At 43.0% G+C, this 27,666-nt stretch overlaps 2 protein-coding genes across 2 annotated transcripts; one reads left to right on the plus strand and one right to left on the minus strand.

Annotated features, from left to right (window-relative positions):
• Positions 1-1,885: 1,885 nt before the first annotated feature.
• On the minus strand, positions 1,886-6,970 carry LOC136434257 (short transient receptor potential channel 4-like). The gene is made up of 9 exons (XM_066426987.1): positions 6,526-6,970; positions 6,115-6,300; positions 5,613-5,817; positions 5,176-5,315; positions 4,403-4,764; positions 3,763-3,994; positions 3,031-3,204; positions 2,430-2,489; positions 1,886-2,014 (listed from the first exon to the last, which is right to left on the minus strand). The coding sequence occupies exons 1-9, from the start codon at positions 6,952-6,954 to the stop codon at positions 1,946-1,948; spliced, it is 1,857 nt and encodes a 618-aa protein (XP_066283084.1). The 5' UTR covers positions 6,955-6,970; the 3' UTR covers positions 1,886-1,945.
• Positions 6,971-9,307: 2,337 nt separating this feature from the next.
• LOC136435222 (uncharacterized) lies at positions 9,308-27,632 on the plus strand. Its single transcript, XM_066428520.1, has 23 exons — positions 9,308-9,440; positions 15,791-15,866; positions 16,464-16,595; positions 16,943-17,121; positions 17,478-17,736; positions 18,286-18,443; positions 18,575-18,762; positions 18,885-18,969; positions 19,336-19,482; positions 19,859-19,940; positions 20,614-20,826; positions 21,114-21,270; positions 21,512-21,783; positions 21,989-22,152; positions 22,440-22,590; positions 22,940-23,083; positions 23,361-23,480; positions 23,585-23,945; positions 24,309-24,475; positions 24,787-24,872; positions 25,740-25,831; positions 26,385-26,535; positions 26,654-27,632. The coding sequence occupies exons 2-23, from the start codon at positions 15,812-15,814 to the stop codon at positions 26,825-26,827; spliced, it is 3,537 nt and encodes a 1,178-aa protein (XP_066284617.1). The 5' UTR covers positions 9,308-9,440; positions 15,791-15,811; the 3' UTR covers positions 26,828-27,632.
• The last annotated feature ends 34 nt before the right edge of the window (positions 27,633-27,666 follow it).

A 27,666-nucleotide genomic window follows, 5' to 3' on the forward strand; every position in this document is an offset into this window, starting at 1 on the left:
AACCACTGAGTTTAAGGGAACATGGTGTTTTTCCGATAATCACGTTAAATGTTTATGTCCGGTCTTTCCTCCTCGTAAGCAAACTTCTAGCTTGGCCAGGTGCAAGGCACTAGGGGTCAATGACCTGTAGGTCATATGTAGTATTGAAAGTGACAGAAGTGGCAAATATTGTCAAGAAAGCCCAAAATAAATCGTTTTGAATATATGTATGCCGAAAATGGGAATGTAGTCCTTTAAATATTTGTTCAAGCCACATATACAGCAAATTTCAGGTCATTCGGTTGAAATACCAGGGCGCAGGAGGCCAAGATATGCTAAAAATAGCCTAAAAACCTCAATAAAATCACTTTCAAGGTCAATATCAAAACAAGGAAAAGAACGCACATTGGTTTTTGCCTACATTACCTCTGTACCAAATTTCAGGTCATTTGGTCAAAAAATGACAGAGATGAATCCATTTGAAGATTTGACAGGAGGAGAAGAAACATGAGAGAAAACAATATGTTTAGCCATACTTATGGCTAAACATAATAACGTAACATAATATAACATAAGTAGGCTATGTTGCTTCAGAAGCTGGTGTAACGAAATTACTTCGGTACTAAGTCTTGTTCGGTCAGCCCAGAACCCATCAAACGGCTCCCCCGGCGCTTAAGGTTATATTGCATCTTCAGTTAATCCACACATGTACCGTACAGCGTTTTGAAAGAAAAATTGAATTTATTGATAAACAGACAAACATCGTTTCTTCAACGTCCTCTTGTTTCACAAAATACGAATAAAATTTGAATGCTGTAGCTCTTCAGAACGTGACAATTTACAAGACATCTGTACACTCGACTTCATCTATTGGTAAAGTGTAAAGGAACCGTGTCATTTATGGCCTACCATTCCATTATTGTATTTGTGTAATTATCATTAGTGTCTAAAATATTGACATTGTTAATTCCAAATGGTAGTATTTTCGAAAACAATGTCATTAAGCTTCAAAAATGCAAACCCCTTTGCGAGCCTTTGGTGATTTCCCCATTCCCGAAAAGACGGAAATTTGGCAATTTGACGTCGCTTTAGCCACTTCCCAGGAGACGACCGGGATCGGTACTGCACATTGGGCTATGATAGGGTATTTAGTCCCAACTTGTGAAATGTGAATATATTTCGGTATTCTGGTTTAAAGCCCGTGAAAACTTCCATAAATAAGTCCAGACAGCTTTACATACACCTAGAATGATGTTTAACACGATAGTTGTCATAAGAAGGACAGATTTTAGGCGCCGGGCGAGGAGCCCAAATAACAACATGTCCGCCCGTAAAGCGCCACCTACATTCAGGTATACATCATACCTTATACGTATTGAATAGGTTAAAGATATGTGTGAACATCATCCGTTTTCCCTTAACAACTTTGGCCTTTTACTCAACTGTCCTATCTATCTATATAATTGGGTAAGTGACTGCCATAGAAGCCCAGCCATTACTCAGAAAACATGACGATCTTTCACTCCAACTTCGGCATCTGCTTGGAGAGCTTGCTTGTCCGACTTCCCATAACAACTTCGCCCTATGACTAGACAGTTAATCCACTTATGTAATGAACATCTGCACATGTACCATAAGATTATTTGACAAGGAAAACATAACGATCTTTCACCCAGGGGCCAACATCTGCCTGGGAATTCTGTCTTGTTTCAGAAGACGTAACGGTGTAGCAAATAATACACTCTTGTTCTTTCAGTAGAGGCATTGCCCTGTTTTAGAATTAGAAGATGATATAGAAACCCTTGTAGGCTGACAAAGTTATCCGAGATTTTGTTCTTTGTCCATTTGATGACTATGATGTAAAATAAGAAATTCGAATTTAGACAAGAATTTAGTTGTATGAAACCGACAAATTCATAAAACAAGAATTGAATGTTTGAATGGTCATCAATTTGAAGTTGACGGGTCAGCCCTGGTCTTCCATCTGCCTTTCCTTCCGGAGCAGGTATCTGTTGACCAGACGGTCTATTATCATCTGCAAAACAAGTGGGTTTAGAAGATGAAATACACGTCTCGCTGTTAATTCAACTTTATTAGCAGCTAAAAGACCAAATGAAAAGAAATGGATGGCTTAACAATCAGGACTTATGCTACATTGTTTAAAATAACATGCCTTTTCTAGTCAATTCGTGTTCAGCCTGATATGTATGTTTTTGTCAGTCGACTTGACAAAACGTTAGGATAGATTGATCACCAAGCAGATTTACCGGTGGCGATGACAGTATCCAAAGGGCAAAAGCAGTCCCATAACAAGTCCACGGCCACTGTCCCAGTTGGAATGCTTTTCCACTTTGGATACTGTCATCGTCACCGTTAAATCTGCTTGGAGATTAAGGATAGAACAGAAAGGTATGCATAACCTTTTCTTTCCATACTGCTATCAAACATACCTTGTACTTTTCTTGTCTTTCTTGTTGAGACGGTGACGGTGGGTGGACACTTCCCTGCCCCTGAAACCAACCAGTCGAAACGATTGTTAGCTCGGAACATGTAGCACTACCTACCTGCTAAGCACAAAGACATACGCCTACAGACTTTGCCTCCTTTTTTTTGTCAACAACGATTAGAATAAGAAAAAGATAGGTAGCTAGCTAATTCTAGAAACGGGTGGATCAGTGAAAGAAAATTAAGATAAGATGGCTACAGCATCCGGTGCTCCAGATGCCTCATCCAAGTACAGACGACATAGAAAGAGTCGTCGGGATATTGCTTGTCACGAACAACATATTATGCACGCCAAAAAATAGTTACGCAACTGGATACAATTTTGAAACTGTCAGACGTTTCAGACAGCATCCGCTATCTTTCGTCAGTGATAGCGGATGCTGTCTGAAACGTCTGACTGTTTCAAAATTTTATCCAGTTGCTTGAGTAACTGTTTTTGACGTATCTTATTACCTGGATGTCTAACCTTCATTAACGTAACACATTATGTAGTTGCCACTCTTTTGCACCTTAGAACATACATAGATGATACGTTGTGTTACGTACAGCTGTGTGCGGAGAGCGTCTGTTTCCCCGGCGACACAGGGCACACAGCAGCCAACTCACGCCGTTCTTCAGCAGCAGGAGCAGGTTGAAGGGCGGCGCCAGGGACAGGTCAACTCGAAGAGAGAACATGGTGTGCTGTACGATTGCGAACGTCCAGTCTCTTCGCTTGTCATCCTGTAGGATCGTTTGATAACGAAAACAGCGATAGTCATGTCTGTTTTGCATTCCAACTCTCCTCTCCAACTCGCTGTGCGGTACAAGGATGCCACTATTACTCAGCGGAATTAAGTAGAACTGCAACTAAGGCTGTGAGCTGATATTGATTGGCTACTAATTGACCAATGGGTAAGTTCAAATGATTTCTAATCATTATCATTACATTTCTGTTGTCAATTTTGATTGCTTGATTTCACAATTGATTATGAGCAATCAGCATTCAAATACTTACCTTTTGCGGCCAATCAGTATTCAATGCATGATGGATATACGGGTCACTCTACCGGTGTTCCCGCACAGCAAACATTACTACATTGAATATGCTGAGTGGCCAACGTAGAACTAGCTGACCAATCAATGTGCAGTTAGCACGACATTGTAGCCAATCTGCGACTTTTATTTCATTGACTGCTAGAGTTCGCTCTTAAATATCCAACGCAACTGTATTGACAATACTACTATAGTGCCATTCTTTTAAAATCCGCTTAGTGACGCCAGTAGCACGCAAACACTTACTTGTGTTCTCTGGTATGAGTCGCTCATGATGGCGATCAGCAGGTTGAGCAGTACCAGAACTACCATGACATGGAACATCGCAAAGATGAGCTTGCCCACCGCCTCCGTGAGAACCGGCTGCTCGTGGATCCGGAGCGCCTCCAGCGTGTTGTTGTCAGGGTCCAGCTCCAACATGGACAGGTCAGAGATACCGAAGGTGGCCCAGAATAGGCTCTCTAGAGTCTTGAAAAGGCTGAACAACGACAAATACAGATATAGATATATTTCAATCATTGTTCCCGACTGTTTTGCTTTTGTTTCGTCTTTTTTTCTACCCAGTATTCTTACATATTGCTGCAAAGGATTGCAGAGCTACACAAAGGTGATATCTATTGATAGGAGGCATTAACTAGCATTACACACGTCCTGAGTCTGACTGCTGTATTTTCCTGTCCTACCGATTTTAGCAAGGGAGTTTCCATCTCGTGGCGATAGGCTTAGAACAAATTCAAGGCGAACGTCGCTGGCAAGATATCCTTACATGTTGCTGTTTCAAACATGCACAAATGTAATGAAAAAGTTATAAAGACTATAGTATGACATAATCATGGGCCTATGATCCTATAATTTGTCGCTTTCTTAACTTCTCTAGACTACTCACGTGCTGAATCCATGCGACGCTTGACAGCCCACTGTCTTCAGGTTACTTTTGGAATACTTTTCACAAAGGTAGTCGTGAACCGTCCCGTAGTACCAGTACAGCTGGTTCAGCCCGCTCGCGAAGGCAAACGCGACCAGACCGGACATGGAGAGGAAGTTGACGATGTCCGCAAACATCCGTCCGATGGAGATCATCAGTGTCCCCAGGTAGCGGTTGTGGCCGAAGATGGACACAGAGCGCATGAACACGGCAATGGTGAAGAGGGAGAAGATGGCGTCAGCCACTGCAACAGGCCGGAAGATGTCTGGTTTTGCCTTTGTCATCCACACAGTAGCAACAGTGTCCTCACTATAGACATCGAGCTGTAGACAAAAAAATCCGTCAAACAATTATCGTAACGTTTAAGATTAGGCGACTGCAAAGCTAGACTTAAAAGGAAAGCAAGTCGTACCTCTGCATTAGAATATGCATTTGGTGTTACACATGTATATATATCCTTACCTTGAGAAGAAATGGTTCGGTGAAGGTTTTTTTCGTCAGTATGAAAGCTGCTAATTCTCACTTTTTACGACTTCCATGCGATTCAACTGTTTTGAAACACAATGTCACCAGGCGGAGATTATGAGCCTATATATCTTTTCTAAGCTCATGTGACGTGATCCTGTACTCACACTGGATCCGATTAAAACCTAAAATGACGTGCCAATTTTACTAGCGTTAGCTAGTGTGAGGTATGTATACCATTCTTACGGTGTGTTGAATGGATATCTTACCCGGGCTTGAGCCACAAACCGAAGTGCAAGCTGTGCCAGGTACAGGGCCACGAGCGTGAAGTCCAGAATGTTCCAAAACTGTCTGAAGTACCTCCCAAAGCCCTCGAGTCGAACTTCGTGTAGCTCTTCCAAAAAGATGCCTGGAAAATAAATTCATAGTACCTCATAGCCGTAGACATTTTACGAGAATATGGTTATCAGATTATGTTCTAGTCTCGTGTCTATGTTAGATAGAGAAAACCGATTCATGAATAAAAAGAAGCTACGATCAACTGCGTGTGTAATGCACGGGGAATGCGAAAGTCTAGATTAGGAAACGATTCTTTGACGCTACAAAAAGAAATGACAAGTTGTGCATCATTTGGAACTGGGCATCATTTGAGATGCAGACATTTGTCTATCAGAACAGAAGATGATGGAAATGTTGCGACACTTACTAGCCACCCACAGCATGATGAACATCTGGGACACTGACAGCTCTATGTACGGTACGCGCAAAGGTGTTCCCTGGACGATACTGTCCACCTCCACCGCTCCAACCTGGTAGTACTGAGTCTCAATCAGCAGCAGGGCCATAAACATGAACCACGACATGTTCCAGCAGTACTCGCGGACGAAGTATAGTCTTGAGAACCTCCCAATCTTTGAGGCGGAAAAAAGAGACGTTTGTGGCGCGTTTAATATGATCTACTCTTCATCGCTACTGTGTGTATAGTTGGACTTGTTGTGTAGTCAATTACTGATAAGCACAAAACAACTTTTCTTCTACACGTGGGTATTCATTAAGAATAAATCGATATCAGGTTTCTGATCTCATTTCTTGAAATACCTTTATACAATATTCATGACCGTGACTTACTAGAGTATGTGACACACTTGTGTAATGGTGCTCTACCGTCTGTTGTAAACATATAAGAGCCGATTGAAAATGAACCTCACCTTGGAGTCCGGTGCGATAATGTATGCCAGGCACAGCAGTGGGTATGATAATTGAATTGCGAGTCCCCAAAGTGCTGCGTAGATGACAGGCTTCTTCTCCCAATTTCTGAATACTTCATGGAAGTCGAACACCTCCGTGAGCCTTGAATGCATGATGTACTCCACGCAGAGAGGCTGCGTCACGAACTAAGTGATGAGAAAGACACCACGTCACGATTACGTTACAACATTATGAAATATCAGAATTCTGCAACGATTCAACTGATTTTATACAACCTCAGAAGGTTGCCAGCCTCTCTCTCCCTCGTTCTATGCGTCTCTATCTGTCTCTCTCAATCCCCCCTTTCTCTGTCAACCCCTCTCCGAGACCTAGTCTCTTAGATTTCTCTGCATAAACGATATTACTGTTACCTGTCGTTGCTTGAGGTCCACGGCCAATTGCAGAGTACCAACCAACTCATCGGGCCGGCCTTCCGGGTCGTCCGTGTGTCCCAGGATGTCCAGTTCCTCGTTGCTGCGTACTTCCTCCAGCAGCTCACAAGCTAACGTCTCGCACTGATCCGCCAGCCGCTCCAGCTCAGGTCGGTACTGCTCCCGCTTCCAACAAACGTCTCGCAGAGCCTTGGCCGTCCGGAAGGCCGTTCGGAACGGGTCGGTACTGGTCAGGAGGATGTAAAACGGACTGCACACCGCGCGGTACGCGTCCAGCCAAGCCTGGGCTTGACTGATGGAAAGTGTCCACTGATAAGCGTCTGTTTCAGGTCTAGGGAAGCCAGCCTGAAGCAGCATCTTCAGGATATCGTAGTTGTTCTTGAGGGCTGCCAGCATTACCGGAGTCATGTAGCCGGGGAAAGCGCGGCTGCTCATCTGGGAAATGTAAGAAATTGTCTACTGCAAAACTTTATCAGGGCTTAATCATCAAGACTCATATGTATCTATCAGCTTACGTAGAAGCTTCACAGGTCCTACACAATGCCAGCTTACCCAAAGAGAAAATACGGCCATACCATGTTCCCAATAAATGGTCCTAATACATATGACCAAGTAAGATACGCACACTGAAAGTAAGATATGTGACCATGAAACGTCAGAGGCTTTTGTTAATGTGCTTGTCACATATCCTTGATGATTCAAACATCACCTGTTAAGCAGCGAATTGGGAACTATTTGCTATAGCAAGAATGGGACATTTACAACGCCCTATCTATATAACGTTAACGTTTGGTGAAAAAAAACCGTCTTGTTGTACATATCCGCTAAGTTGACCTCTGAAGACCCTGCAGTTGTTTGAAACTGATCCCTACTCAATCACGGAGATTGAAGAAGATTACACAGGCGCTGTTTCTGATATCCGACATTTGAAACTCTGGAGATTTCGTAATGACAGGATCTAGCAGTTTTAGGAGGAGAGGATCATATCATCAATCATGGATAAACTGGGGATTTAAAAAATCTGGCTTCGCGTGCATAACATGATGATTATCCTCACCATGCCTTTCATTTGACGTTCTGTTGCTTACATGCTTGTACGGACGTAGCTACAACACATTGGCGAATACTAATTCTTATGAATAAGCGTGCATTTCAACAAACAAACAAGCGTGCATGACCACCACTACTAGTTTACATCCAATGACAAAAGCTGACAGGCTTATCACCTTCTTTTAGCCCTAATGAAACTGAAACTCCATATTTCCCATTTGTCAAAGGTATTCTGAAGTAAACGAACAACCAACACGTTTAAAGAAATGTATAGTACAATTAATCCTCCGTTTCTGACAAAGCCAGAAGGCAATTACAAGTGCATTATTAAGCTAGTGTGTTACGTTAAAAGGGCGGTTATACCGGCTATACAATACAGATATACAATGCAGATCTACAGTACAGGTTTAGGCTAAACCTTCCTCCTGCTTTGGATGGATACGCCTCAAAATCTATGGCTGAATGATCTTTCTTCTAAAATCACTGGTGACAGTTTCTCACCTCATGTTCCTCACCATCTGCCGGGCTGGTGTCATCTCTAGGAACTCTGGCCAGCAGCATCTGTACCGCAGCTCGGTCCTCCCTGTCCACGGCGTGCAGTAAAGCGGCCCTGATCGGCGCACCGTGATCTAACAGAACTCCAGCCGCCTCCAGGGAGCCATTGTCAATGGCGAGCTCCAACACGGACCGTCCGAACCTGTCCTTAAACAACCTGTAGTCGTCAGGACCGGCACTCAGCTCCCACAGGAGCTCAGATAGTTCTGAGGCGTTGTTGGTGCGGGCGAGTGTCAAAACCCGTTCCTCCATGGTCATGGTTAAAAGTTGAGTGATCTTTTGTTGACACTGAACAGCGAGTAATGCTCTTCTACGGAACACGACACATGGTTGGCGCCTGACCACGTGAAGGCATGATAATAAGGAAAGGAGGAGCTCGAGCATACCTAGATGGTGTTGGTCTAAGTGTGTATTGGGCCCGGGATGGTTACAATATTTGTCTATGCGGAGGTCTGTAAGCACACAGCCTGTGCAGAGGCCTGCGAGCACCTCTGAGGAGGCTGCAACCTTTGTCGTTCCGGGCTTTCTTAGGGCCCTGTCACACTTGTGCGTATATTCAAGGGCGCGTGAGTTGCGCATTAAATTTTTTTTGGTTTAAGTAGGGTTTGCGGGGGAAAAGATGTTTTCTACTTTGACCCACCGTTGTGCAGCCTAGTGATCGAACCTAAGAAATCACTTATTCGGCTGCAAACTTAACCTACACCAAAAACATGTTAATACGCAACTCATGCGGACTTGTATATACGCACAAGTGTGACAGGGGCTTTAGTTTTGAACATGTTCATAACGTCGCGGAGGTGACGGCGTGCATGGCGCTCTCTGAGCGCTCCCTCAACGCTCCCAGGGCGATGTTTGCGATCTCCTGGCGCTCGCTCCGCGCTCTGGCCAATTTGAGATCGCAAAGAGATCGCGATGAGAGCGCCGTCCTAGTGGAATGGGGGTATAAGTTATACCAGTTATACATTAGTGTCACTTTGTGCACTTCTTGAATACAGGAATAAAAGGCATGTCTCTTCAATTCTTGTAACGACGGTGTGGTGAAACTTTAGCTGTCTTTTTTAAAAACTTTGTGGATTAACATTCCTGCCAACCCCTGCGATAGTTCGTAAGAATCCCCGTAGATTTAAAAGTCTAGACGCTGTGAACTTTGACAAGATAAGCTGTCTAACCGGTTGAAGCAACACTCCGAGGTGCGGCGAGTGCACGGTCAGTTCACCTGTCACGAAGCTCTGACGACAGTACCACAGACTCAACACCAGCAGTGGAACACGGACAGCATTCATCAAGCTGTAAGTACAGTATGTTCAGCTACTTTGTCATCATATATACGTGTACATCTTGTTGTCAGGGTGAAATAGGCCATTAATCTGCCTGTATTAGCCAACGTTTATATAAACGCCCCTCGGCGTAGCACAGATTATATCGGGCTAGCCGCACTAGGTAGACCGGGTTATTACATCAAAACATTGCATATCTAGAGCTCTCAATAAAGCATCGTTTGAAAATGAGAGCTTAATCGTATTAGTATAAACTATATTATCACGCTGTGAAATTATAATTTTGGAGGTACGTTTTCATCCATTCTATACATTCACATCGTCCGTTCACAGAAGACGATGCAAAATGAGCTATTTCGAAAGATAGACCGTGGATTATTAACTTCCACGGCCGTGGAACTGCCCACTTTAAGTGGGTCTATTTGGCGTTGTTGCAAATATCTGAAAACAGGAGCATGACGATTTTATACTAATCTACTATTCTGGATTTATAGAAATGGGGGCGTTGTAACAGACGAGGGCAAAACGGTTGAATAAACAGTAATAAATTGGAAGTAGTTGAACGCTTTTATATCGATCCAGAACGCTGCTTGAAGGCAAGATGAAAAAGAAAACACACTTTTCAATGTGAAGTAAGGAAGTTTGTAAAACCGTCTGGAACAATGATTACATTGCGGCCATATTAAGCCACAATCGGTATGGTGGGGGCAGTATAATTTTTGGGTGCCAGAAAAGGGGGCGTTGTCAGCAGACAATAGACATGAGCTAGATGTTAGTTTAGAGGTTGTGGAATTTTGAAGGTTTAGTTTTCTGAGCAACATGCTCGAATGAGGACTTTACCATCAGCAGTATATCAGCATTTTCTATGAACACAAGACCATGCACCATTTTACCGTGTTCCCCGAGACACTACCGAGCATAGAAGGGGGCGTGTGCACGTGCTGCCACGTCGCCCTTTTTTCAGATCACGGGTAACTTTTGCTGAATTCTTAGTTAACCAATTGTATAGTTTTCGTTTCATTTTATTTATTTGTATTGGGACTCCAGGAAGAATAGTGCATATTGTATATCACTAATGGAGATCTAAATAAAACAAACAAACAAACAAACTTAACAAGCTGGCTCTCAACAATTGTATAGATTCGTTCAAGTGTCAAATCCAGACAAAATCTAATTACTCCCATCGACACAAAACAAGAGTCAGTCTAAAACATCTGAAAGCGACATGCGACAGTCGGCACATGATACTGTCAAAAACTCATCCTGTGCTGGAAGTTAGTACACGGCATAATCCATAAAAAGCGTATTTGAGTCGTGTACAGTTTCAACGTATTGACTACATATACAAAGTGATATTGTCCTTCATTCCCTATTTCTGCAGGCCATCTGCAAAAGCGTGCCACACTGTGGAATCCTCGTTTAGAAGGAACAAATAATGAGTTTTAAGGGCCATGTCTATGTAGATTCTATATTTTCATTATCAAGAACAACCTTAGATATGCCCTTTTTTATGGATTATTCCGTGTACTAATCTATATCTATACAATGGATGTACATATATATATATATGTCAAAGGAATACACAACCATCATTTATGCAGGATAACACATCCTCAAGGTGCCTATCGTGTTTATGAGTACAATGCTGTGGACTGCCAGGTAGTTCTCTCCAAACAAACTCTACATCTATGATAAGAATAGTATATTCGGAGATTTGTGTTTTTAATGTGAGCATATAAAGACATGCTCGTGTGTCATGACCTACTCCCTTATTATGTGGAGACACTGTCCCAGACATTGCCCCAGGGACAAAATCTTCAAATGCCGGTGTCTGTCACCAACTGGTCGGTCGGCCAATTTTGGCGTGCCTTAAGTTTGTGGTTTCAGGCGATTTCACATTGGGTGCAAAAACGCCAACGTGGGAAAACAACACAAGACAATTTTGCACCGGTATATTGCACAGGTGTATCAAGAGACCGTAGATTGTTGACTTCTACCGGCGTGGAATTTGGTAGTAACATTTTGGGCAATGGGAATCGTGGAATGGGGATCATGATAAACAACTGCCCCGGGTTTGGTATCTTTATGCACCTATGCCCAACTTATTCACTGTCTGTTGAACTCGGCCACTCCACTGTCTGCTGACAACGCCCCCTTTTCTGGCACTCACAAATAATACTGCCCCACTATACCAATTGTTGTCTAATTTGTCCGCAATGTAATCATTGTTACAGAAAACTTTACAAACTACAGTACCTCACTTCTCTTTTTTCATCTTGCCACCATGCAGCGTGCCGGGTCAATATACAATCACTAAAACTACTTCCATTTTATGTCTTACTTGTTCACTGCCCTTGTATAAAGCCCCTGTCACACTTGTGTGTATATACAAGCCCGCATGGGTTGCGTATTAACATGTTTTTGGTTTAGGTTAAGTTTGCAGCTGAAGAAGATATTTCTTTGGTTTGATAACTAGACTGTTCAACGGTGGGTCAAAGTAGAAAACAACTTCCTTCCCGTAAAATTTACTTAAACCAAAATAATGTTAATGCGCAACTCACGCGCACTTGAATATACGCACAAGTTTGACAGGGCCCGAAGACAATGCCCCCTTTTCTATCAACCTAAAATACTGGACTAGAATAAAATCATCATGCTCCTCTTTCCATTTATTTGCAACAACGCCAAATAGACCCAATAAAAGTGGTCAATTCCACGGCCGTGGAAGTCAACAATCCATGGTCTTTGGCAATCGCTTGATCATTGCGAATCGTCTTCTAGACCTCTGTGAACACAGCCTATGCGGAGGTCTATAAGCACACGGCCTGTGCGGAGGTCTATAAGCACACGGCCTGTGCGGAGGTCTATAAGCACACGGCCTGTGCGGAGGCCTGTGAGCACACGGCCTGTGCGGAGGCCTGTAAGCACACAGCCTGTGCGGAGGTCTGTGGGCACCCCTGCGGAGGCTGTAACTTTTGTCATTCCGGGCTTTCGTAGTTTCAAGGAGGTTAACCTCCTTGGTAATTTGAACATGTTCAAAACAGTCGCGGAGGTGACGGCGCGCTAGCTCCCTGAGCGCTCTTTCAACGCTCCCAGGGCGATGTTTGCGATCTCTTGGCGCTCGCTCCGCGCTCTGGCCTATTTGAGATCGCAAAGAGAGCGCGGTGATAGTAGCCTGGGTGCTATCCTATTTCTACCGGGGCTCCTACCCTTTAGGGTAGAAATAGAATGGCACCCTGGCTACGGTGATAGCGCAGTCCGCGGCTAGTGGAATGGGGGTATAAGCGACACTCAGTCTGTCACATTAGTGTCACATTGTCACATCTTGAATACATCTTGATCAGCTAGATGTTAGTTTAGAGGTTTGGTTCGAGATCAGCTAGGTGTTAGTTTAGAGGATTGCTTCGAGGCCAGCTAGATGTTAGTTTAGAGGTTTGGTTCGAGATCAGCTAGATGTTAGTTTAGAGGTTGTGGAATTTTAAAGGTTTGATTTTCTGACCAACATGCTCGTATGAGGACTTAACCGTCAGCAGTATATCAGCATTTTCTATGAACACAAGACCATGCAACATTTTACCGTGTTCCCCGAGACACTACCGAGCCTAGAAGGGGGCGTGTGCGCGTGCTGCCACGTCGCCCTTTTTTCAGATTACGGGTAACTTAACAAGTTGGCTCTCAACCATTGTATAGATTCGGTCAAGTGTCAAATCCAGACAAAATCTTATAACTCCCATGTCGACACAAAACAAGAGTCTATACAATGGATTATATACATATATATCTATATCATATGTATACACAACCATATATATCCTCGCAGGATAACACATCCTCAAGGTGCCTATCGTGTCTATGAGTACAATACTGTCGACTGCCAGGTAGTACTCTCCAAACAAACTCTCCATCCACGATAACGATAGCACATTCGGACATTTGTGCTTTTAATGTGAGCATATAAAGAAATGCTCGTGTGTCATGACTTACTCCCTTATTATGTGGCGACACTGTCCCAGACATTGCCCCAAGGACAAAATCTTCAAATGCCGGTGTCTGTAACCAACTGGTCGGTCGGCCAATTTTGGCGTGCCTTAAGTTTGTGGTTTCAGGCGATTTCACATTGGGTGCAAAAACGCCAACGTGGGAAAACAACACAAGACAATTTTGCACCGGTATATTGCACAGGTGTATCAAGAGACCGTAGATTGTTGACTTCTACCGGCGTGGAATTTGGTAGTAACATTTTGGGCAATGGGATTCGTGGAATGGGGATCATGATAAACAACTGCCCCGGGTTTGGTATCTTTATGCACCTATGCCCAACTTATTCACTGTCTGTTGAACTCGGCCACTCCACTGTCTGCTGACAACGCCCCCTTTTCTGGCACTCAAAAATGAAACTCCCCCACTATACCAATTGTTGTCTAATTTGTCCGCAATGTAATCATTGTTACAGAAAACTTTACAAACTTCCTCACTTCTCTTTTTTCATCTTGCCACCATGCAGCGTTCCGGGTCAATATACAATCACTAAAATTACTTCCATTTTATGTCTTACTTGTTCACTGCCCTTGACTAAGACAACGCCCCCTTTTCTATCAACCTAGAATACTGGACTAGAATAAAATTATCATGCTCCTCTTCCCATTTATTTGCAACAACGCCAAATAGACCCGATAAAAGTGGTCAATTCCACGGCCGTGGAAGTCAACAATCCATGGTCTTTGGAAATAGCTCGATCATTGCGAATCGTTTTCTAATCCTCTGTGAACACAGCCTGTGCGAAGGCCTGTAAGCACACGGCCTGTGCGGAGGCCTGTAAGCACACGGCCTATGCGGAGGTCGATAAGCACACAGCCTATGCGGAGGTTTGTACGCACACAGCCTGTGCGGAGGCCTGTAAGCACACAGCCTGTGCGGAGGCCTGTAAGCACACGGCCTGTGCGGAGGACTGTAAGCACACGGCCTGTGCGGAGGCCTGTGAGCACACGGCCTGTGCGGAGGCCTGTAAGCACACGGCCTATGCGGAGGTCGATAAGCACACAGCCTATGCGGAGGTTTGTACGCACACAGCCTGTGCGGAGGCCTGTAAGCACACAGCCTGTGCGGAGGCCTGTGGGCACCCCTGCGGAGGCTGCAACTTTTGTCATTCCGGGCTTTCGTTGTTTTGAACATGTTCAAAACAGTCGCGGAGGTGACGGCACGCTAGCTCCCTGAGCGCTCTCTCAACGCTCCCAGGGCGATGTTTGCGATCTCTTTGCGCTCGCTCCGCGCTCTGGCCAATTTGAGATCGCAAAGAGAGCGCGGTGATAGTAGCCTGGGTGCTATCCTATTTCTACCGGGGCTCCTACCCTTTAGGGTAGAAATAGGATGGCACCCTGGCTACAGTGATAGCGCCGTCCTAGTGGAATGGGGGTATAAGCGACACTCAGTCTGTCACATTAGTGTCACATTGTCACATCTTGAATACATCTTGATCAGCTAGATGTTAGTTCAGAGGTTTGGTTCGAGATCAGCTAGATGTTAGTTTAGAGGTTTGGTTCGAGATCAGCTAGGTGTTAGTTTAGAGGTTGTGGAATCTTAAATGTTTAATTTTCTGAGCAACATGCTCGAATGAGGACTTAACCGTCAGCAGTATACATTCTTCTTCTTCTTCCTGACCACGTATATCCATCTGCCGACAAACCGGCAATATATCAGTATGTTCTATGAACACAAGACCATGCACCATTTTACCGTGTTCCCCGAGACACTACCGAGCATAGAAGGGGGCGTGTGCGCGTGCTGTCACGTCGCCCTTTTTTCAGATCACGGGTAACTTAACAAGATGGCTCTCAACCATTGTATAGATTCGGTCAAGTGTCAAATCCATACAATATCTAATAACTCCCATCGACACAGAACAATGCCCTTGTTCACTGCCCTTGTCTAAGACAACGCACCCTTTTCTATCAACCTGGAATGCTGGACTAGAATAAAATCACCATACTCCTTTTTCCATTTATTTGCAACAAGGCCAAGTAGATCCATTAAAAGTGGTCAATTCCACGGCCGTGGAAGTCACCAATTCAAGGTCTTTGGCTCGATCATTCTTCTAGGCTTCTGTGAACAGATGATGTACAATTTCAACTTATCGACGACATCCTTCATTCTCTAGCTTTGCAGGCCATCTGCAAAAACGTGCCGTAGCTGGAAGAACACTACAGACCAGTCATGGCATGTGGCACTTGAACTAAAATCTAGAGTTTAGGTACAGCAAGGAGGGAGAGTGCTGTTTGGGGGAGGTTGTACAAGAATTATGCAGATGATAATGTACAAAGTATGCGACTCTAAAGATATTCATAAAAATCGTTTATACGTCACAGGACGGAAGAGAAGACGCCGGCATGGCAGGCAAGCACCACACAGGCACCCCACAAGCATTACAGATGGAGGATCAAGGTAAGAATCTCTGAAATAACTCAGTTCTAATAGAATACGTGGCTGGCACCGTGTAGTAGGATTATTTTGTGCTGTGTTTAAACGTCTGATACAACTCTGTCGTCTTACTTTCAAGAGTGGTGGTGCAAGAAACTGACCTTTAAAAGCCTGAAGGCGTGACTACATCCCTTATATTACTCGTATACTAGTAACAATATAATATTTACGGCGTGGCTATTGATAGAAACATCCTGTCAATAGTGCAAAATAGTATTCCTTACAGGAAACACTGAAATACATATAAATTGGCAAACATCCAAGATTCGCTGCAATGGCTCAGCGGGTAGAGTGATCGCCTAATGGGCATAATGGGGTTTCATCCCGCCCAGGGGGTTCTTTTCCTTTTCTTACATCAATTCTATATCATTCCACTTCTTGTTTCGCACCATTTTATAGGATTATCCTCAGCTTTAGGGATGACGGGACCATAAGGTATATATTGACAAGATTATCAAAGGAAGATCAATTGTCTATAGGAAAATCCTGTCAATAGCGCCCAAAAAATCGTATTGACAGGATCCCCCTTGGCCAACTCTTTATGGTTTTACCATTTTACAGATTTCATGAGCGAGATCTTCTATCGGCAAACAGTACCAATGTCAGCAGATGCCTTCTGGTCTGCTGCTTTGAAGGACCCAATTGCGTTTATGACATGCAATGAGCGCATGGAAGACCTGCGGATTACGAACGGTAAAGATGCATCTCGTCATAAACGGTGTGGCTTTGAGTGTGACTCTCTGCGGGCTAAAGATTGTTGAGGGATGCAATACTCGAGCTTGAAATCCGTTATATAATTGTGGATAATATTAACATATGTACAATGGCTCAGGTATGTAGTAGTGGTATTCCACTTTGCTATCAACGTCTGGGGTCGATTGAATCGCCACCAACTCGAAAGAAAGACGGAAAGTAGTCATCGCCTAATGTAATAATGATCAGCAAAGGTCGCCATGCCACAGTCCATGGCTGTACACGTACATTGGACTGCCACGATAACCGTCGAACGACTCATTCATTGCAATCGATAAACATTACAGTGCCGCCTGGAGGACTTGTTGGAGACGTTGGGACCGGATTCTCATTCTACACCGATGTAGGAGACGAAGATAAACACGAGGTAGAGACGACCATAGTAGAGAAGGACGAAGGACAGAGGAGACTTACATTTGAGAATGTACCGAGCTTTCAATTCAAAAAAGTTCAGGTATCCCTTCAGGTGAAAGCTTTTATTCTCTCTTCAGTATAGTCTGTTAAGGATGTAAATTACCACAATCATGACACGTGGTTTGCATATTTAAAAGAAGTATTGGAGGGTTGCAGGAGGATTGTGTAAGACCTCGCAGAGCTTTATTGGTTGTACCGTTGTATATTATTTCTGATGATGGAATGGCTGCAGCTGGCACTTTTATGTGACTGAGCAGTATGCTCTTATGCAGGCATTTCCTCATCCACCATCGATATGTGCATTTGCGTGTGTTAAATATATGTTGATTGGATGCATACAGAGGCAGAGCGCATTGAAAACGTAGTCATCTCATGACGTACTGTCGTAATAACCTACCCACCGTGCAGGTGATTGAAGTCGACCAAGACACAGCAATGTATGTGGTGAAGTTCAGCTATGTCTCCACCAAAGAGAAGATCAAGAAGAGGAATGATCCCGTCGTGAGAGACAGATCGTTGCCTGTCTTTGTCCACAACGTCATGGACATGGTAGCCAGGAAGAACGGAGGACAACATCAGGTCGAGTTCGACATCAACTGTGGGACTGAAACGTTTTGGAGGATCCTGAGTAACATCCATGACGTCTCCTGGCTCCAAAATACCACCCGTAAGTCAAACGATATTGCCTGATCTGAACCTTTAGCTCACTGAAAATCCGTTTGGCACCCAATATCCCCTATTGTTTACAGAGTTAAGCAGCAGGGAGAGGGTCAATGCTAATCCAGCTACCTGCCGAGTCTTCATTCGGATGGTTTTGTAATGGACCTGTTGACGCTTCTTGCTTTGCAAGTTGCATGGGAACAAGGTCTATATACATGTATATGCTGATGAGAACTTCTTTCCATATCTAATTAGAAAAGTCATTGATAGATAACGGATATTTCATATTTGCGAGCAATTTGAGTAATATTTTATGTAACTGATTATGCAAGTGATTTCCACATAACAATAGCGCTTGGCAAAAAGTAGGTGGTTGTCTAACTCCTGTTGATTTGAATGCTTACGAATAACTGCATATAACGATTCATATTACGAACCACGGTAGAATGCTCGTGTTATTGTTTTGCTACAAAGGAATGGCCAGATATCACTGTTTCTTCCCATAAATGCCCTTGGTCTTTGTGAGACATGGAAATGTATATCATCTTGACTTTAGTGGTGAAAGTGGACGAAAAAAGTCGAAAGAGGACGATTGAGGTACAGGGTAACAAGCAAGCTGAGGAGGAGCTGGTGTTAGTGGACCATGACGATCACACTTTCATCTCGGTCATCCAAGACGTCAACGTAACAGGAGTACAGTACTTGAGGACACAGGTTTGTGCGTCCACATCCAAATGGTGGCGGGATCAACTTTCCCACTGTATGTATCATGTGCACACTCCCAGCGTCTCCCTTGATTGCCAGCTAATCTGGCTGCCAGCAGTAAGACTTACCGAATGTTTCAGATTGTGCTGGAGGCCGTCAATCCTTACGTTACCCGTCTGAAGTACCGGAGCAGCTTCCTCCCCGAGACAGGCCAGGAGTCCGTCAAACGTCTCATGGATGTAAGAGCTACTTTCCTGAAGGGAAAGTATGGCATTCAAGAACCACAAAGCCTCACCAGGGCTCCTACGTTTGACGAAGTATGGAACAGGTGAATACAATAGTATACACATGGAAGCATGTTGGATTTTCTGCACCCCTTTTCGTCCCTTACGCTTATTGTCTAGGTCTGAAACCAATAACCACATCATGCCTCCATGTTCCTGCTGACAGACGAGGAAAGCACACGGTGACAGTCAGCGGGACAATATCGGAGCCTGTGGAGGAAGTCTGGGAGGCGTTCCGTCCATTTGGCCCGGTGAGTATATATATACACACACCTGTTTTGCTAACAGTGTTCTATCTCTCAGTCAATTTTATGACTCCAAAAGGCGAGTTTGCTAAGATATGTACCTTGCTAATATCAAGATTGACTGACACTAGCATTATCTTTGATCACATCGACAGTAAGGTATACAGCATGTCGATACGAAGGGGAGACAGGATGGTGTTGGCCGTAAATATGCTAAAGATTCCTTGTCTACATTAATTTTGGACATGTACTTGTAGCTGTAAAACAGAAATACTTTAGAATATGTGAAACGTGGTTTTCCAGGATACGGAAATATCCACTGCGTTGTCATTAAAAAAAATTTCTTACTTTTATTCAACACGTAACTATTAGGAGAGCATGCAGTTCTGGCCACAGATCAAATCGCTGGTTCTCGACCCGCCTGGTAAGGACGAAGTGGGGAGTGTCCGGACGGTGGTCCATGACACCACCTCCAAGAGGGAACGACTAGAGGAGCGAGATGACATCAAACATGTCATGGTCAGATTTTCATTTGTTTATTACCTTCGCCAAGAAGGTTATGTTTTGCCAGCGTTCGTGTGTCTGTGTGTCTGTCTGTCTGTCCGTCTGTGTACACGATAACTCGAGAATGCATTGGAGGATCGTCTTGATACTTGGTACGTTGGTAGGTGTTGATGAGACCTCAAACCTTAATTGCCTCAACGTGCTCATATGTCTTTGCTACCGAGGAATGTGTGTAAAATATGTAGTGTTAACCACAAACGTTACAGTGCACTTCTGGAATAATGTACTTCTTGAAAATATATTACTTGTGTATTTATTATGTTTTGAAATGTTCAACATTGATGAAGAAGAACAGCACTTTATGTGTCATGTATCTATTACTACATGATAGGTCTACTCCTTGTTGCCTGGCACGATGCACCCAAACATCTTTAAGACATACAGTGAGGTTACCATGGTGACCATGGAAGAGGGTGAGATATTGCACACTTGTAGGTTTGACTGCAGCATATGATGAAGAATTAAAGCGCATGTCACACAAGAATTAAAAAGCGCATGGTGAACTTTGTATTTCCGTACTTGTCTGTGGGGTGGGGGGGGGCACCAAGTAATGGAAACAACTGATGAAGTGGGTTGTAGCTGGGGGCTAAATAGTCGGACTACAGCACGCTTCTAGGGGCCCTTCTACTGGCCACGGCGAGAGATTGTGTAATACACGGGGGCTTAACAAACTTGAAACTTGTTTATGAGGAAATTGCAAAACCATTAGACGGCGAGAGATAGTGTAACACACGGGGGCTTAACAAACTTGAAACTTGTTTATGAGGAAATTGCAAAACCATTAGCCTGTATTGACAGGTGGGAAAGATAGTCGAGGGGGGTATGATTCAGGTGGATCATGAACAGTAGTATGAGATAAAACAAATTGGCACCTGGTAAACAAATTGACACTTGATTATGAGGGAACTACAAAATCATAAGCCTGTATTGACTGGTAGAAGGGACGAGGGGGAAAGGGTCATGGTTGGTGGATCATGCAGTAATAATCTCAGACAAAACATCTTAACACAGTTTCATGTAACGTTATCCAGTCATCCAATGTTAGCATAAAGTGGTCATTGTACTTACTCAGATTTTTTCGTCCAGTTCTGGGCCCTGACGGGATTTATGAAACAGTGGTGAAGTTTGAGTGCTTCCTTGATGGCAAGCCCAGGTATCCGCTCAACATTGAAAAGGAGGCCCGCAACACTCTCTACACTGGAGTCTTCAAGAACCTGAGGAAATACATGAAGGTAGAGGTTGGCAAGTTGAAGGTGACTCTACAAAAGGCAATCAACCTGAAGCATGTTGGCACAGAGGGTGAGTACGCAGCAAACGTTGTTGCCTAAACATTGACAGAAAGACTTTATTGTTTTGCCTTCACACTAAGAAAATACTTTATATTTTAATCAGGATTTGTAGACTAATTTGGGGTGTATCAGATTCTATCAGCCAACCACTGTGCGTCATGGCAAAGCAGCCGTCACAGTAAAAGCTGATGTGCATGGATACTGTTTCAATATTTCCATTACATGTACATTGTACCAGTGTCTTTAAAACTTCAACATGGCAGTCTTATGCTTACTTGCTGTTTATGGCACTTTCAGATGATCCCTGTCCCGATCCCTATGTTGTCATGCTGGTCAACGATGCAGCAAAACCTGAAGTGTCGAACGTGTGCTCCGATATGCAGAAGCCTGTCTGGAATCAAAAGTTTGTCTTCCCCCTCACCAACACCAGTCAGACGTTGTACTTCACCATCATGTAAATACAATTTCTATGCTTTCTATATAAGACCTACTAACCTTCCCACAGAGTGTGTGTATCATATATTTACCATGTAAATCTTTGAATGTTTGTTGTGGTGACCTCTCCACTGTAAATTGAATTGCACTGCGAACTTAAACACCGCAAAAAGCTCATTTCCCATTCTTCCGTGAAAAACAAGCCCCCGTGTATGTACGGTAAGACTCTGACTCTGTTATTGAAATGTGTGCATTATTAGGGACAAGAACTATGATGGGTCTCCAGACACTGTGATGGGGACTACAGAAGTGGACATATCCACCCTGCAGTCTGGAGAGGAGAGACAGATGGACCTACCTGTAGATGAAGGGGGGACACTCAAGGTCACCCTGATGATGGTCATGTTTGACAAGCCTCTCACACCGCAGCAGCAAGTTGTGAATTTCAAGAAAACGTGGAACAACCTGCTGGGGGAGCTGCAGGCTCTTGCAGCTGAGCTGGAACAAGTTCTGCAAAACTTCGCTGTCGGTGGTGAGCAGGCAAATGCAGCCAAAACCTAATTTCTCTAAGTACATTTTGATCTTGTGATATGGTTTTTCTATCAACTTTATTTTGTATCAAATTGTTTCCAGTTTTTGTATTTCTTCCATGGAACAGCAAATGTTACAGATTACCCAGGGTATATAAAATTGACATAACCTGCACTCATCCTATTTACCTTTCTTCGTCGACAAAGGCAACATATACGAGATGGCCATTTACGAGAGGCTGAAGGCAAATCCGCACCTCCCACTTGAAAAACTACCAGGCTTTGCAGTGGGTCTTCCAGTTGAACAGTTCCCTCACGCAGACAAGGTGGCAAGAGCCGTCGGACGACTGATGACGTTTGTTTCACAGCAGGTGATTTGAGTTAAAGATGAAGTTCAGATGCTTATGAAACGTATCTCAACAATTCATCTGATATCAAATCAGCATGGCTTCCATCACAATTTTGAAAATGGCAATTGTTCCATAGCCACAGATGAGTACAATATGAGTAAAATTATATTGTAACAGTTAGTTATAAGTAATAGAATTCCAGAACATTGTTATCACATTGGAATACCCTTTCTTTTGAAATATCTTTCCCACTTCTCAGAAGAAATGATACATTATGTTGGTCAGAAAAACTCCTTCTTCCCCATTAGGCTGGGATCTTACTCCGACAGAAGGCAGAGCTTCTGAAAGGTAACCAGTGGGGCCTGTATGAGTCATTCTTTGGACAGATCCTCCCCGCTCCAGAAAAGATCATCGCAACTTGGAGGGATGACGGGGAGTTTACCCGACAGTACATACAAGGTTGGTTCATTGTGTATGATGCTCCACAGCATCCTTTCACGGTTTAGTTGTGCATCTAAGGTTGCTTCAAATACAGATGTTTGAGATTGCTGTCCTGTATTATAATTACATTTCTATCCAACACCACATGATTAGAAATTCAATATTTCTTAGATCTTCCTCTTCTCCAGTGTTCCTGCCTAGCTTTGTTTATTGCTTCATTGCTTCAATCGAACGTACATCACCAACTAAAAGTGTTCTTTTACTATAGTAGCCTATTATATATAGGGAGTTGCTACTCCCTCCATGTCATGTTTGATTGTAAATGTCCTTAGTTATGTATGCCCCCCTCCCCACCATCCTGTCACAGGAATGAACCCAGTGATGCTGAGGGTGTGCCAGTCATTGCAGGAGATTCCCATTGCTCTGGTGGGGCTGAAGGGGCAGGGCAAGACAGTCTCAGGACTGATTGACGAGCGACGACTCTTCATTGTGGACTACAACATCCTGAGAGGTAAGTTGTCACTTTCCAGTGACATATCATATCATATCATATAACAATGGATGTGCTGAAGTCAAGGGGCTATGAGTTTGCGACGGGCTAGCGGTATATTAGCAGCTAATACTGTTCTTCTTGCAAGTCTTGATAGTGCCCTTCAACTGACTGTGTTTTAAAGTCACAGTTTCTCTACCTATACATAACTGACTCTGAACATCTGGCCGTCACCGGGTTTGATAAAAAAGAATCCATTTTTATTATTATTGCCATGATTACCCATTGATATTTGCAGAGATCCCCCAACAACCAGGGAAGTGCTTCTATGCCCCCACCCTGCTGATGTACAGGGAGATACTTGAGGATGGGAAGTCTCGCCTTAGCATCCTGGGATTCCAGCTGGACACCAGGAAAGGTAGGCAGGGTGATATATGATAGTTACTATATAATAGTATTCAGGAATAATGCACTTTTTTTAAAATGTTGACGTAGTTCTTATAAGAACCGTTTCTTCTTCAGCGTGCAACCAGGTGTACACCCCCGAGTATGGGAAGACATATCCCAACAAGTACCTGTTTGCCAAGATGCATGTGACGTGTGCCGACGCCCAGTACCACAACTTCGTGTCCCACCTCCTGCTGACCCATCTCGCCATGGAGCCGATCGTGGTGGCTGCCAACCACTACCTGAGCCCCGACCACCCCATTCTCTGCCTGCTCAAGCCACACTTCAAGGACACCATCGCTATCAACTTCCTGGCCCGCCACACCCTGATATCACGCATACTCCCCGTGACTGATCCTGAGTTCTCCGTGGGAACGGGTGGAGGGCTGATGATGTGTGTAATGAGATGGAACAAATACAACTTCAAGGAGGAAAGGTAAATATAGTGGAAATGTTAATTGCATGCCTCGTGTACCACAGAACTAACATTGCTTCAAGGTGACTATTTTAGGGGTGATAGTGCAGGTTTATATGTCTAAGCTTGATAGTTAAGATAATATCTGACTTCAATCTACAATGTACATTTGTCATGTCTATAGGTCCTGGTAGACTTTCAGGACAATATAATGCATAAGGCATAGTATTACTAAACTGAATACCAAACTTACATACTACCAGCACGTAGGGCAGCATACCTTACCTGAATATGACATTAGAAATTCTGCCACTTGCTATCAAAACTTTGAGTCCATCTGTTAGGTTTATCAATTATACAATCATCATGCAAAAATCTTCCCAGTTTTCCTGAGCAACTGAAGAAGCGAGGGTTTGCTGATGGCTCTGATGGTCTGGAGGATTACTACTACAGGGACGACGGCATGAAGCTGTGGAACATCCTGAAGAAGTACGTCACCTCTGCAGTGGACGAGTCGTACAAAACCGACCAGGACGTCGAGGCCGACAAGGGTATGGACATCTACTTATCTAATAGGATCTACATACAGACGTGCAAACCATGTGTCACAGTGTCTTCAAGTAGTGACTGATGGTAACAAGAAGCTCCACTGTCTTTTATTAGTTCTTTCCGTAGATCTGGTTAATATGGGGTTATGGTAAATGTACTATATCGCTGCATCTTAACTTTGTTTAGTAATATTCCTAAATCAGCATGTTCAACAAGGTGAGGTGGAAATATTCTCTTAATATCTAAAGTGATGAAATAACAATTATCAAAAACATGAAAATTGCTTTGTCTGACAACCGCTTTCTTCCATCAGAGCTTCAGGCATTTGCACAGATGACATGTGAGGAAGGACAGGTGCATGGATTTCCTACTAACATTGCCTCAAAGGGATTGCTTATGGTAAGTACATGTATGTCAATATGTTAGCAGCATTGTAGCTCGCTCATGTTATTTTCTATTTTTTGTTGTTTTTGTATTAGATAAAGATGCCGCATAGTTACAAGCATTATGGTATGATTCAATAATTCATTGTACCAAAATGCCTCTTATGATTATAAAAGCTAGGTTTTAAATGTTTTCAATGAAATACTTTGAGGGCACTGGAAAATAATGGAAATAAGTGGATACAAAGTACATCCTGCATCTGAATTTGAATTGTGATACTTTGCCTTTAGTTTCGATGTGCTCTCTCCCCCCTTTTTCTTGAGTAGCCAACACCGTAAGGCCACAAAATTAAATTTGTTGGTTCTCGGAATCACCCGCTTCTATTTTTTTCCAAATCGCAAAAAAAAATACACGACACCTCCCATTCAGGAAATGTTTACTCACTACATTAGTGCTATGAAGCCATTCACTCATTTTCCAATATAGCAAAATGGCCTAAATGCCTTTATTCAGCTTTTGTCTGCCAATGTTTTTATGTTCAACATTTATGTTTTTCCATGAGTGGCAGAAGTACATATAGAAAAACAACGTAATTATGACTATTTGCAATGAACAGGTGCATCTACTGTACAATGGAAGTACCGGGATGAGTTGGTTGCCTACCATAGTCTTTGATTGTTTGTTTTTTCAAGCTGCAATCATATTATTATTATTTATGTTATGCAAGCATCTATCTTCACCCCGGACATGTTGCAGAATTTTTTTTTTGCCGTCGCTCCATATTTTTTTATGAAAAAAATCCGGGATCCAACAAATCAAATTGGTGTGGCCTAAAGAAAGAAATGATACAGATTGTGCTCTACCTCTTTATCCATACCTCAGGAAGTACTCACCAACACCATCTTCAACATGAGTGCACAGCACGCCGCTATCAACTTTCCCCAGTGGGACTATGGCGGATATCTCCCAAACAGGTGCTCAGATTTGATTCCAAAGTACAGAAGTTAACATTCTGCATTGAATCACTGTAGTAACTGTTCGTGATTATGCGGAACAAACTTAAGGTGCTTGTAGTTGGAGCAGTGGTGTTCAACATTTTGTTCAGCATGATTCTGTAAACCCTAATTTCAGGCATTTGTCAATTTTATGACGAATTTTGAATCTTTTTCTCCAAACCTCAACAAACACAAAACATCTATTCCATTCAGCCCTTTCAAGTTTGACCACTGCAACGGATGTGAAGCTAGTTAGATTCCCACAATCAAAATATCTGCGATCAAGTGTGCCAATATCACGTTGCAGTTTTTGGGCAATCTAAAAAAGAGGAATGTTTGAAATACATGTATTTGTTTATGTTGCCTATTAGTTAAGAAATGTGTGTAGCTCAGTAAGCTAGATTTTGGGTAGATTGGTATGTTTAATTCTAATATTCATTGCTTAAAAATTTATACTACATCCCTAACATGTAAATACTAGATGTACATAATGTTTTATTGGGTTATTTTTAAACGTACTGTCATGCTCCAGGCCTGAAATGCTGACGAAGCCCATGCCAGACACCGAGGGAGACATGACAGAGAAAGAGCTGGTCGAGGCTCTGCCTGGACCGTTTCCTACAACTCTGCAAATCCTGCTGAAGTACGCTTTGAGCATGCCGTCACTCACCACTCTTACCAAGGTAATACAATTTTGTGTATCAAAGGTCAAAAATTGTAAGGTAATGTGGTCTATTTTTGCATAAGTCAGATTTAAGTTTGAGTTTCAAATGACAGAAATGATTTTGATTCGCACCTTAGCTGACGTCAGAGCAAACTGGTAACAAGTTTGGGGAGGCCCATGCAGTGCTACAGGATGAACTGGGGGAGCAGTCTGAATTCATCAAGAAACGGAACGAACAGCTGGCAGAAGAGGGCAAGTTCACCTACTCCTACCTGGACCCTGAGCATGTTCCTATGAGTATTGATATCTAGATTGATACCGAGACAATACTTGTCAACCGAAAAAACATCTAAGTTCTGGTTACTAACATCACCCATTACTTGATCAAAAGATACTGAGTAACTGAATCAAATGCATAACAGGAGTCAGACCATATCTGCTGGATGAATAACCTTAGCTGTTACTTAACTGGGAATTGGACGTGCTTAATCATGGGCAATTAATCAATCAATCAATCAATTAATCAATCAATCAAGAATTAAACCATGGATGGGGTGAAATATTATTTGGGTCAATTAAGGGTACCAAATTTATCTTTTTCATGGAAAGTTAGTAATAACGTATTTGTCAATTAACATTTGGGCAAATTAATGGTAACAATTGTTTTTTCATAGAAAGGTAGGAACATATTACACAGTAATTACATGTTTTCGACACAAATGTGACTTGTTTGGGTTCTTTGGTGGTTTTGTTGACTGGTAAATTTTTACTTTCTTCAATCTTGGGAACAAAATTTTGCAATTGTGCATTACATAAATCTCTTCTAGCATTAACTGGGGTTGGTGATTTCAAGACAAGCTGTTATAAAAGATAGTGACTGGGTGTTTTGAACACAAAATGGAGTGATATTCAGCAGAGTGGGGTACGTGAAACAGGATGGCCTGAGCCTAAAGAGAAGTTTCACTGCATCATTTTTTTATTTACAAGTATTATCATGTGTAGTGCTAGGAAATTGATATTTGGGAATGATTTAAGGAATATTGGAGAGCAAAAAGAAAGGAGAAATTACAGGGTGTCAAAAATTTTGGAGATGAAATAAATGGTAAAAAATGTCAAGCGTCTTTGCGTTGCTCTTACTGATGATTCTCTG

This window comes from Branchiostoma lanceolatum, chromosome 5 (assembly GCF_035083965.1).
Source record: "Branchiostoma lanceolatum isolate klBraLanc5 chromosome 5, klBraLanc5.hap2, whole genome shotgun sequence".
Taxonomy (NCBI): Eukaryota; Metazoa; Chordata; class Leptocardii; order Amphioxiformes; family Branchiostomatidae; genus Branchiostoma; species Branchiostoma lanceolatum.